At 43.2% G+C, this 13,577-nt stretch overlaps 1 protein-coding gene across 2 annotated transcripts in view; it reads left to right on the forward strand.

Annotated features, from left to right (window-relative positions):
- The window catches only part of LOC109316199 (GDNF-inducible zinc finger protein 1-like), a 39,932-nt gene extending 27,483 nt beyond the window's left edge, over positions 1 to 12,449 (forward strand). For both annotated transcript variants that reach the window (XM_019544083.1, XM_019544084.1), the window contains 5 exons: positions 1,425 to 2,363; positions 5,559 to 5,653; positions 6,962 to 7,129; positions 8,789 to 8,946; positions 10,262 to 12,449. In XM_019544083.1, the coding sequence (XP_019399628.1) occupies positions 1,425 to 2,363; positions 5,559 to 5,653; positions 6,962 to 7,129; positions 8,789 to 8,946; positions 10,262 to 10,507 (1,606 nt within the window). In that variant the 3' untranslated portion in view covers positions 10,508 to 12,449. The remainder of the gene's footprint in view (positions 1 to 1,424; positions 2,364 to 5,558; positions 5,654 to 6,961; positions 7,130 to 8,788; positions 8,947 to 10,261) is intronic.
- Positions 12,450 to 13,577: the final 1,128 nt, after the last annotated feature.

A 13,577-nucleotide genomic window follows, 5' to 3' on the forward strand; every position in this document is an offset into this window, starting at 1 on the left:
GGCTGGCAGGAGTCCCCCCATGGTCTTCTCCCCCCTCCCTCACACCTCCTCCCCTGCCCCTAGTGCTTACCAGCTCCGAGTGGCTGCAGCTCCCTTCTGTAGCCACTGGGTGCTGCCCAAATCATCAAAGCTCTCCAAATCTTTGCTGAAGATTTGAAGAGCTTTGAATCAATTTGGACCTTTAAATTGGTCCCCTGATTCTATTCAGATTCGGAGATTCAGCTGAATCTCCTCTGAATTGAATCACTACCTGAAGCTTTGCACAGTCCTACTGTATTTACAGTCTGACTCATGATATTATCATATTTATTTGCACACCACACATGCACAGTTTCCCCCAAAAATAGCCTTCCAAAACTGGTGTACCTGTCTTAATCAGGGAAACTGCCCTGAATAAAAGCATGGAGGTGCAGCAAAATAGCTGATGCTTCTTTTTCTTCTCCTCCACCAGCCGCATGGAAGGAGTGGCAGAGGGAGTCCAACAGGGGCAGGTCTGGGGGTACAGTGGTACAGTCATACTCTTTTTTTATTCCTGTTCCACCTAAAGTTTAAAAACAACTGCCCTGCGGTACCAGTGATATTTCTATCCATGCATGCCTGAGGGAGTTATTTGATTTCATGGCTAGTTATAATCTACCTGAATTCCTGCTAATCTCTTTGTTCAGCAGATGTTAATGGCCCACTCCCTCTCTTAACATTCTTGATGCTCTGGTAATCAAACTATCCTTTTTTGGGCAATTTGGCTGTTAGCTATTCCTGGTCTTCCTTCTATTACACAGCCCTACTCTTTCAAAATCCTAGATCTGCCCCAGGAATCTAGTCTTCATTAGCAGCTACAGTTTCAGCTTTTAGCTGAACAGCCAAGAGCTGGCAACAGTTCAGCTTTGAAAGGTTTAGAACTGTAACTTTTTCCTAAGGAGGAAAGGGAGAGTGAGTGAACTGAAGATTAGGCTCTGTCCCTACTCTTTGCAGCCGGATCTCTAAAAAAAACCCTTTTTTCTTCATTCTGCCTTCTCGAAAACAAGGTTTGTGGCTTATTTAGGGTTGCATGATATGCAAGACAATAGTGTAATCAGATGATGTATGCTGTAGTGAGAGTGTCTTCTTAATGATCTTTTGATCTTAAAGTTCTGTCCAGAGTCTTTTCTATGCCATTCTCTCAGTGTAAATTTCATCATTAGCATTGCAGTCAGAGAAACCCATGGATTTTAAGGTACACTTTTACAAGTGTAAGACATTTTAGTTTTCATGGTCTCACCCTGATGCAGTGTTTCTTTGCTGCCTTGCACTCAAAATATTCTACCAGCTTGTTAAATAACATAAAGAACCATTAAAAAGGCTAAGAGTAAATACTTTTCCTTCACATGCTCATGTAGAAATTTGAGTGTTTGAATTCTCTTATAGTTGTGTTGTGTTTTTAACAGGAAAATACATGAGTCTGGGCAAGACAGGAAGCATACACCAATCTACTGGACGGTTGTTCCACCTACAGTTAGACCAGAAGCAACAGACTGTGCAATGGATGTTAATGAAGAAACTTGGGATGGGGAATCGGTTACTGGATTGCAAAAAGGTGCTGGGAGCAAAGCAGCTATGGGCACTGAAGAAGAACCTGGCAGCTCCTATAATGCAGAAGTAGACTGCAGCAAAGAAGGGAAAGGAAAGATAGACAAATATGGGGAAGATGAAGCAAATGGGGAAGAAGGAAATGAAGATGATGATGAAGATGAAGAAGAAACAAGTGTGAAGGGAGAAGATGTGGGTTATTCTGAACTAGAGGACAGTAAAGATAATGAGTATGTCTGTAATGATGATGGTGGTGGTGATGATGATGACGACGACGACGACTACTCTAATAGTAATGAAGGTGAAGAGAATGATTCAGATGAAGACTTGAAAATAAAGAAGGGTAAAAAAGGCAGGGTAGGCAAGAAGTCTGCCTATGTTATAACATGTGATAAATGTGCTGAGCAGTTTGTTTCCCGGAAAAAATATGTAGATCACTGCAAAGAAGTCCATCAATCCTTGCCTGGCAAAGTCTATCAGTGTGATATCTGTAGCAAGTCATTTGCTAGCTACAACAGCTGGAAAGAGCACAGAGCCTGTGTCCACACTGAAGAAAGGCAGTTTGCTTGCACCCTCTGTGATGCTACCTTTAAAAGAAAAAGAGATGTGAGGACACATTACATGAGGAAACATGAAGGCAGAGTCAAGCGCCCTCTCTGTTCTGTCTGTGGGAAGATCTTGAGCTCACGAACAGCACTGATGTTTCACATGCGGACACACACAGGGGAGAAACCATACGAATGCAGTGTTTGTCATAACAAGTTTGCTCAGCCCTCCCAACTTAAGATCCATACCAGGTCAGCCTCCAGAAACACTTTCCCCATATTCTGCATGCTTAGCCTTCTACAGCATGCCTTCCCCTTCCCCTCCCACTTCCTATCGGTACTCTGCAGTAGTCACCCAATAGGAAGGCTGGAATTTAGCATCTGGACTGGATTGTCCAATTTCATTGTGGCTGAGGACTGCATGTGGTGTCAGTATGTGGCCTTGGAGCCACACACTACACTGGCCATATGCTGCAGAGGTGGGCCCCCAGGATCCACCACCACTATCACCATATGGGTAGCAGTGGTGGCACCTAGCCCCTGGAACCTTCTTCCTTGCTGTGCAGCCTGCCCCATGAGGTCAGTGTGGACACATGGCATGGGTGGCACATAGCTCCCTCTTGCACAGGCAGTGACAGTGGCATGTTCCAACTCCCTCTTTCCCCCTCACCCGACCCTTCCCTGCCACCCAGCAAAGGGAAAGATGACTATAGGGGCCCATGGGCCATATGCTAGCCACTTGTGGGCCACCAGCTGGATAGCCCTGGTCTCAACTATTGATCAGTCTCAAGGTTTAGTTATTTTGTTTAATGAAAAGTTTCTGGTATGTTTCTAGGTCATGACGTCATTCTTGGGAAGGACTAAGGCTTACCCATACACTGATGTGAAAGAAAATGTTTGAAATACAAATTACAGTAAGATTAAGGGGCAGAGTCTTATCTGATATAAAGAGCATAGAGAAGATGGCCATACTGATTGAGACATTTGTCTAGGACTTCAGAGACCTGCCTTGCTACAGGCTTCCTGCATGACCTTGGGCAAGTCATGTAGTGACTCTGTGACCCTATAGATTGAGGACAAATAGGTCTTCCCTTCCATGCAGGGGTCTCTGTGAGGATAAGTACATTCAAAAAAGTATATGGTGGTCAGGTTCTACAGTGACAAATCTCTGAGATATTTAGATAGGAAGTTCATTAGCGCTATTTTGATGGACACCAGATTAAGATCTGACCCTCAATCAGAAGCAATGCCAGCAAAGCTAGGGGGTTGTTTTGCATAGCAGCTTCTTCTTGAGATGCAACATTTTGACTGACATCCCCATATTGCATATGATCATGCATGGGTCAGAAGCTGTAAAGTAGAATGTGGAAGCTGAGCACTGAATTATGGATGGAGTGACCATATGTCCCACATTTGCCATGACAGTGCTGTTTAAAACACGTCTTGTGTGCCACATCAGTTTGGTCAAATGAATGCTTTGGTCTCATTTTCATTGGGACACCCAGGACTGTTGTTTAAAATGAAACCATTTCACTCCCCACTCTTCTCCTCTCTGGCCCACCCTGGATTTTCCATACTAACACACAGCCCAATCTCCAGCATGCCCAGCTCAGACTGGAGCTCAGAGTCAGCTAAGCCTGTTAGAAAATGAGATATTCTGTTTTGAAACTAGGGAAATATTTTCATCCTGGGGACAGATGGCCCAGATGTCTGGCTCTGAATAGCTAATGTCTTAGCCAGTTTAAACCCAGATCCTCAACATAACATTTTTTGAAGCCCAGCTTGCATGACCTTCCTTCCTGCCCTCTCCCTTTTAAATATGGGAATGTTGTCCTGAATTACGGACCACAGACCAGACCCTCAGCTGACAAAAGTCACTTGGTGACTTATAGCAGCTGAGAATGAGGCCCAAGGTACATAATAGCAGCCTTGAGGGATCTGCTACAAGATGGAGGACTGAAGACACTCCTAGGTTCCCTCCACCAATTTTTCTTTTTAAATACAATCCATCTTTCACTGTTTGAACCATAAGTGATAGCCTTCAAAGGAAAGGAGGAAGGTACTCTTTCTAGATCTAACCAGAGGAGGAGTAGCACTGTTAATAGGAACCAAGATCACTAATATTAAAATGTTTTAGTAGTGATGGAGTGATGTAGTAGCCATGATGTTCTAGGAATTATGTGAGAGGCAGGGACTTATGTGGGTGATCCCAACTGCATAGTTGGGATAGACTTAAACAAGCATTCGAATGTGATGCATTCTTCATCAAACCTTTTCATTCCCAAACTGCACATCCCACAAACAGCATCAAGTCTGCAATGAATATTGCTTCACATTTGAAATCTTGTCTAAGTCTATTTCAACCATGCAGTTGGTTAAATAAAAGATAATCATACACACAAATCCTTGCCTTTCTCGTAATACTAAAGTGGAATTTTTGAAGTGTCAGTATTGTGACTGAACTCAACCGGCCACATCATCCATAGCATTGATTTGCACAGCTCTGCTAGCTTATAGAACTTTTCCAAGTTTATATCACCTAGGGGCATGCTCTAGTGTACCTGTCACACTTCAGGGGATGAGGACCAAAAATATGGTGACTCTGCAGCAGTAGTATTTGTGTATAAATGTATATGAGCTGTATGAATGATCACCTGCACTAACTAGTATTCTTTCTTCTCTGTCCTTGTTCACCCTGCTGGAATGGGCAAGATGCCCTTTGATTTAATATAACTTTGGCTTTATCCATTTCCTGATGGACTGCAGCAAGCATATACATATAGACACCCAAAGAGTTTACCAGTCTTGGGATTATCACGAGGAGTAGGGTATGGACTTCAGCCCTTGGCCTCTCCAGCAACCAGAACTGAACAGTATGTATAATCATTTGAACAGGTTGCTGTTCCTTTTGGCCGTAGAGTTTTTTCAGCTAGTTTTGCTATTGAAGGAACTGGGAGAGAAGAAAAAGGAACAGCCAGAGGAATACTTTACACATCTTGGCTTCCTTGAAGCTAGTAGAAGAGTCAGATCTCTAGCTGGCATGACTCAACAGAGCTCCTTCAGGTCAGTGGAGTTATGCTGACCTACTTAGCTGAGAGCCTTAATTTCTGGATACAAATCACTGCCCCTGCCAAGCACTTTCTCACTTCCGCTGTGTTCTTTTTGCAGGAAAATCCAAGCATCAGATAGGTCATTCATTGCAGCCCAAATTTGAGAGAATCTGTATGGATCTCCCTGTACCTTTCCTGTAATGTGCGTGCATGAAAATATTTCTTTGCTGAGCTGAACTCACTTATGCTGTCACATCCACAGAAAAAAATCGAAGTAAACTGTGCATAATATGCAAAGCACAGGCACTGAATTTCAGATGAAAACATGTTTCAAAACCCTACTGTATAACTGTTTTCTCAATAACTGTGTGTGCATGTGTGTGTTTGCTGCATATAGGTCCCATACAGGAGAAAAGCCATACGTATGTGAAGACTGTGGAGCTTGTTTTGTTGATAAAGGCAAACTAAATAGCCACAAGAGGACGCATACAGGTAGGCATTAAATCCTACAGACCAGCCTCATAAAGGGAGTTGCATTTCCCTGTACCATTCCAACCCAGATAGAAATCAACTGAAACTCTTGGCTGCAAATCATGACAGTGGGAGGGAGGGGGGCAGAAAGAGCACCATAGTTTCTGTAACTCATAGGGGAGGCTTAGACAATGAGAACCATGGAAGTACCTGAATAGACAGGTATTAGAAAGGCAGGTCTGGGATGCAAAACAGCAAAATAGGAGGTGGGGGTAGAAGTGGATGCAGGATTTGTCTGCATAGAAATAATGACTAAGGGAAGGTGAAGGGATAAGGTCATGTTATAGAGCAAAGGTTGGCAACCTATGGCCCACAGGCCAGATCTAGTCCAGGAACCTTTTGATCCTGCTTGCCAACATGGGGCTTCAGAGGCATTGGGCGATGGGAGGTTTCAGCAACTGTTGCCTTCTCCATGCTGGTACAGGGAGAAGAGTAAGCAGCAGATGCAGGGAGAAGTAGCAGGTACCTTCCCTGTACTGGCAGTGAGTGCTTCTCCATGTCAGCGCAGAGAAAAGAGGGGAAGCCAAAGTATTAAGATAATCCAAGATAAGGGAAGGATCAGTTGTGTTGAAGTCAGCAGCAGGAAAATTGTGGACCCTGAGGCTTGGCCTGAAAGGTCTGTGGAAGATGTTAATTTACTTGTGCAATTGGGATTTGATTAATTTTATGCCAGATCTCCAAAACTGCACAACCCGGCATGCCTTGCATCCTTTCCTTTTTTTTTTTTTTTTAATTCTCCATGCACTGGGTCCACAATATGGACCACGGGCTGCTAGGAGCTCTTGGCTCACCAGCTGTCCCTTTCCTGGGTGCCCCAGGAACTTAAAAACTGAATGCCACGTTTTAAAAATCTGGAGTGCTGTAACCCTGACATCGAAAAGCCGGTCCTCAATGTTGGGCTTACAATACCCCTACCTCCATCTGCCTCCAAGGATTGGGTGGGGGGACTCCCAGGTCCAGGATCTGGGGCTGCCCTGTACTGAATTAACAATCATCTCGATGTCCAGATCTGACATGGGGCCAGCCTCAATATGCTGCACATTCAGTTTAAGCCAGGATAGAAACAAGCTACAAAAATACAGTGCAGAACATCTGTGTGGCTCATTTGCTACATTAACTTGCCATGAATTGGCTTTAATGTGTAGCACCATTACTCTCTATGGTGCAATTAACATGTCAGTTGTGCCATATATTTAACATCTGTCAGGACATAGACGAGTTATAGAGGTCAGCATGAAGAGGATTCAGAATGCCTTTGCCTTTTTCTAGGAGAGCGTCAATTTAAGTGTGATGTATGTGGGAAACATTTTGCCACCAATGAATACTTGAAGTGCCACAAGCGATGCCACATGGGAGCCAAGCCATACAAGTGCAACGTTTGTGGGAAGACATTTGGATTGAGAGCCTCGTTAGCCCAGCACGTTAATGTCCATGCAGGTAACTAAGCAAACAAGCCATGGCTTTTGCAGAAGAGCAAATATTGGTGGCAGCTGGGATCAGAAGTGATATGCCAAAGGGCTGTTAACCTTTATTCAGCAACTGCTAAGTCATCTAAAAATAGGGAAAAGAAGAGTGATGCAGAGAGAGAATCCACACTCAGTATTTTAGAAATAGCAAACACACTGGAGTTGTCTGTTGAGTTCAGTGTACAGAAGAGAAATGCTTTAAACCAAATGTATCAGAAGTAAATTTGATTCACTATTTGGGACTTCCCTGTAAAAGATCCTGCTCCAACAAACACTCACGCACCTGCTCTTCAGCTGGCTAACTTTCAAAGCCTGTTTAAATTAGCTGGCAGCCCTAGACATGTGTCCAAATGCCACTTCTCCATGGGCATCACGGGGGCAGGGACAGTACCATATTTACTTGATTCTAAAATGGTTTTCCCCCATAGGGAAAAAAGCCGCTCATCTTAGAATTGAATATGAGGGTGACGGTGGGGGCCAGGAGCTACTGTGCCTTGGGGCCTTATCTGCAACTCCCCTTGCTGCCTCTGCACCTTGCCATCTCCCCTCTGCAGCTGGTGTTCATGACCTACCCTCCCACCTCTCCCCCCACCTTATCCTTGCTCCACATTGGCAGGCTCTGTCCCCACTCTAGCTTGGGGCACTGAGCAGCCCAGCCATGTAGCAAGGTCCAGCCCAGCCCTGTAGCAGCAGCATGCAGTCCACATGGCTGCTACAGGGCCAGACAGGGGCTGTGATCAGTGCCCCAGGCTAGAATAGGGATGGAGCCTGCCAGTGCAGAACAAAGGTAAGGTGCAAGGAACAGGCTGAGGAGTGGGAGCAGAGGTAGAAGGGGAAAGGGGAGACTGCAGGGAGGAAGAGGTGGCCAGGAGGCAGATGCAAGCATGGAGCAAGCCGCTTGACCTCCACACACCACCTGCTCCCTGGCAGTGGTGGGGAGGATAAATTAAAGATGACTAGTTTGTGCTGATCAGGCATGTTCAGGCATATAGCTACTTTCTTGAATATAAAAGTTCCTATTCCCTCTGCAGACTCAGACAGAGAGCACTGCATCAGTTACACTTGGGTCATATTTTCAAACTTTTCTTCACAACCACTGAGCCTAGAAAAGTTCACCACTAAATTGAGGGAACTACTGTCCTAGGCACCTGCCTGCAGGTACATGCTTGAGTCTGGCTTTGTTCACATGAACATACTAGAACTAAGATTCATATCCAAGTGATTTGCATCCTGCTTAATTCACAGTAGGTTCCTACATTAAGGACAAGCTGCTCAGCCATTTTTCTGGCTTTTAGTTCAAAAGGTATCACCTCTCCACTTGGCTGGAACTCATCTTTGATGCTGCCCAGCTGAAGTGGTACCCTTTAAAATAAAAGCCAGAGCAACCAGCTATAGCACCTCAGCAGTCTCATATGTCACACACACAACTCTTTATACCACTGGATACTTCCAAACCTTCATCTTTGCAGGGGGTTAAGGACTGAAACCTGTGAAATATCTGGGTTCTGCATGCAGCCCCTGGCACCACTTACCAGTACATGAATAAAGTTAAGCATGTGCTTTTGTGTCCGTAGGGATCACAGCTGAAAGAACTGGTCTTCAAAGTTTGTGATTTTTCATTTGTTTTCAGAGACTCGTCCCTATTTCTGTGAACAGTGTGGAAAAACATTTACTCAGCAAGGAGCTCTCAGGCGCCACCAGCGGATTCACACTGGAGAAAAACCATACAAATGTAGAGCTTGTGAGAGAACCTTTACAGACATGTCCACCTTGAGGAGACATGTATCGGTATGTTGCTGCTTTGCTACCTTTGCAGCAAGAGAAGTGTGGTTCTGAAGTTTAATTAGAAGTTAAAGAGGGCTTGGGGGAATACAGTTCTACTACTGAAACAATTTTTTAGCTTGGATATATAAAAATAGACTATTTTAAAAGGTAGGTGGACTTATTACTATGGACTACGTGCTAGCTAAACTGATATAACTGTTTTGTCTATCTACTCCTATATGCAGAAGGAAGCTGAATCAAACAGATTCACAGTGACAGCAATTTCGCTTCACCTACACAAGTATAGAGCAAATGGACAAAACAATTATACTGTGTTAGTGAGACATACAGTCAGCCTGGACTATTTAAAGCAGCATACAGAGCTGTCCCTGGTGGGGTGCAAATCAGGGCAACCACTCTGGGCCCTGCACTTTGAGGGGTCCCGTGGACAGTGTTGTACAGGCCCCGAGGGTGCCACCACGCTGCACAGCTACCAGATGCCTCCAGCTTCGCACTCTGGCTGCTCGCCACTGCCCGCTCTGCACAGGCCCCACACAGGCTGATATGCCCTGGGCCCCGCACACCCCTAGGGTCGTCTTTGCCAACATAATTGTTTTCTCCAACCATCAGGTTTTTAACGTGTATTTCTGAGGTGATAGTTTAAGGAAGAGAAGTGTCAAGCAACAAATGGCATGCAACAAACCAGTTCCCAGTACTGACAGTCAAACCAGTGATTTTAAAATTATGCTGGTTACTTTAAAAGCAAACATTGAACTTAAAGGAAAGAAAGCACTTGCGAGAGCTCTTGTGTTTCCTTGTTAGTGTGCTATAAAGGACAATGCCAGTATATGTAATCTGTTTAATCACGGTTGCCCTGGAAAGTGGGTGAGCCCTTACACTGCAGATACAGGAAATACCATGGTCCTTCCCAGCATCTTGGGGGTCCCAGCATATTCTCAGAGTGTTTGATAGTATATGAAGCTCAAAGTAATAAATTAGACTACTGAACAAGAGCTCTAGGATAACATTTGGGGTTTTGCAGTATTCTCTTTGTGAGAGAATCAGGTTTTTCTCAATTGTCCATTTTTAGGTCTAGCATTCACCTGCATTCTGCTAACATCATATCCTGGCAAGGGGCCCAGACCACTAGAGTCTGGGTAAAACAGATTCATTGTTTTGAAGCCCAGCTAATGCTTGATCAGTAGTTGTCATTGCAGCATAAAATAACCTATAATCAAATTTGAATTTGTTTTTGTTTCATCAAGTAAATCCTCAGGTGTTTTACATGACTGTTCAGAAACTTTTCCTTTCAGCCACAGTGTTTGTTTTTTCTTCTTAGGTTCATGACCGGAATGCCCACTGGAGGAGTTTCTTAATAGATCTTACTAGCAAAAAAGACCATAATTGGTCCAAAATAGAAACCTTATCAGAGGTCCGCAGGGGGGAAGAGTCAGCACCAGAAGTCTGGTCAGTTGACCAAGGTACACTTTACAAACCAGAAATCAATAGCATGAAGAAAGCTGAACATATGCCATCTAGCGTTAACAACACTCAAGAAGCTGATCATTCCAATTTATACTTGTAATTACTGTAACCAGAAAAGTGTAAAATGTCTTCATACAATTTAGTTGCTCCATTTTTTAAACTATGGAAGATATGGTCTCTTCTTTTTACAGGTCATATAAAACGTTGTAGTCAGAGAAGGATTCATATTCTTAACAGTAGTCTTTATACCCCTTAGGTTTTAGAACTGTATACAGTTTTATTTTTTAAAATCTTGAATATATCACTCAGTAAAATGCTCATTTATGAAAATATACATATGTATGTGCGTGTGTGTATGTATGTGTATATATATACACACACACACATACATAGTGTTCTATAAACTGTTGTATGCTTTTATAATAAAGATACTATGATTAGAACACCTCATATAAAATGATCATCTATGCTGAAGCTATTTGATTTGTATGTATTTTATCGTAGAATTTTAGCTTTCTTGATAAATGCAGAATCGTTAAAATATTTGCTGTGAAATATTATAAATCAACTGGGACAGCTGTTTAATGACTGAAAAAAGCCTGTGGTATGTATGCTGCTTCACAGCTTTATTCATTTCATTCTGTCTTGAGACTGTGATTTTTGCATTTGTCTTCTAGGCATAATTTCCTTGTGTGCTTAAAGTAAAATTCTAAAATGCTTGTTTTTAAAAAGTGAGGGGCAAGCACACAGGTCCATATGGATAATAAATAATAAGAACTTGTGAATTATTGGCTCAGTTTGCTAATTCAAATATTGATTTCACAACTCTGAATTAAAGGGAAATGATCTTTTACCTGGATTGTAGGTCATTTAGTCTTCTGAAAACTTGATTCACAATTCTCAGTGACTTTTCTAGTTGTAGGTGCTAAGCACATCTTGAAATCTTGCCTTAAGATTACATCTTTTTATTATTCAAAAAAAATCCCCTGCATATACTTGTTATGATTTGTAAGATTTTTATACACCAAATTTAGAACTTTCAGAGCTGTATTTCCCTGATCAGATGTAATAATTTACACAATATGAAAGGACCAGTTCCCCAACAATAACAGGATTGTCGCCTTGGTTGAAATAGCTAGTGTTTCCTAAAGAATGCTTTCTAAATAAAATTGTACCCAATAAATCAGGACACTGAGAGCCCAGGATTTCAACTGCAGTTAGTGGGGGTAGGAAGTGCTCAGCACTGCTTGATAAAAGTCAGGCTATTTTTCTTTAGATGCTGAAATCATGGGTAATGTAAGTAGTCAATTAGGGAATGAATCAGAGTGTATTTTTGTTAAATTGTTTCTAATGTGCTGTCTTATTTGATGTAGAAGTTGGAAGACTTGTAGTATGTGAAAGAGATGATCACAGAAAGAAAAAAAGGCTTGTTATTCAGGCAGTTGCTTGTCGTGCTGTATTGTTTTCCTGTCTCTTCCATAGAGTTCCCATTTAAAATAAGGCAGGTTTTTTATCTGTGCTTTTACAGGTGGTCATGAACTCTGTTCTTCCTGATAGGAAACTTAAGACACTGAATTCTGATTTGTACAAGTGCCAATAACTTGCTGCTTCAACTGAAGTCAGCATGACTTCCAACAAATAAAATGCTAAGGTCTCTGGAAAAAATTAAGCCATAGGAATTTTAATCAAATTAGTTTATGGTTTTGATGAGTAGATTGCTGCCTCCAAGTTTTCTCATCTATAAAAGGCCATTACATTATTGGCTAATGTTTGTGAAGCATTGAGAAATGTGAGGGATGAGTATCAGAGGAGCCCATGTAAAGATCAGTAATTCTGCATTCAGAGCAAAATTTGAGTGGTTTGCAGCATGTAAGTCCTGGGATCACACACTGAACACTGAAAATCAATCTAAATATTGCATAGGATTGCCCATGCTGAGCATCAGATGCGAGCAGAACAAAATAGTATGTAATTGTGTGATTAACAGCAGTGTCACGATACACACAAACAGAGAAGCAAATTGAATGTTGTACAGTTATATAACCAAACTTCTCACACTTTATTTTGCAGCCTTGATAATGTTCTTTCCCACAACTTTGTGTGTGCAAGAGGGAGGGAAGTTTGACTGACAACCAGATTCAGACTGACCTGGCTTTCTACTCTTCGAAGGTCCACTTAACTGTTGTGCTGACTGTACCTGACCAATAGAAAGCAGGACAGAGTTGTACCTTAGACTAACTCAATGGTTCTAAACTAGGATTGCTCAACCTTTGGTTTGCAGGCCAGATCTGTCCCCTGTCAGCCCTGTCATCTAAACTGCAAAGGTCCCCATGATTCTGGGAACCAAATTTGGTGGTGGAGGAGTGGTGGCACTGAATGCAACTCCCCTGCTGCCAAACTTCCACACCTGTGGGGAGCCCCAGAGGCTGCACAGCATGCTCAGTGAGCATGCAGAGGTGGCCCAGCACCTGATCTGGACACATGGGGGCTGGCTGAAGATGGCGCAGGGCCTAATCCTGCAGCATGAAGGCAAGCAGGGCAGCATGGAGCCTCAATCTGGCAGTATGGGACCAAGCGAGGCAGCATGCAGCCCTGATCCAAGGGTACAGAGCTAAAGGACGGAACGTGGGGCCAATCCTGGTGAGCAGGGTTAAATCTAGCCTACAGATCAGCTCGGTGCCACTTATCCAGACCACAAGACCAACATTTGAGCTGTCCTGTTTTCTCTTTTCCGTATGCCATCAGATCACTTCCAAATCTACGAGCCATTGCCTGGTATCATGGCTCAATGTGCAGATTCCTTCTTCCTTGTCTGGGCATTTGTAAATATTACAGGTTTTAAGTGCTGTGCTGTCTGTTGGACACTGCAGTCACACAGGGGGCTGTCCATGAGGTTCATCGTGTGAAGTGATGTTTTGAAATGAACGTATCCCAATCTCAGTCTGTCCACCTAGACCCACACTTCTCTGTCAAGGTCTGGCCCAATGGAGACTTGTTCCATGTTGGTATAAAAGTCTTGTCTAACCTTTGCCAGCAGTCAGCCCAATCCTGTGCTGCCCAAATGTATTTTTTCCCCCTGTTCTAAACCTTTACTACTTGAGGCAGCCCCTGATAAATGCCAGCTCTTCACTCTTTTCTGGGCTTGGGAAACAGCAGAGCCATTCTGCAGC

The sequence above is a fragment of the Crocodylus porosus genome, unplaced genomic scaffold (assembly GCF_001723895.1).
Source record: "Crocodylus porosus isolate Cpor-Errol unplaced genomic scaffold, CroPor_comp1, whole genome shotgun sequence".
Lineage (NCBI taxonomy): Eukaryota > Metazoa > Chordata > Crocodylia > Crocodylidae > Crocodylus > Crocodylus porosus.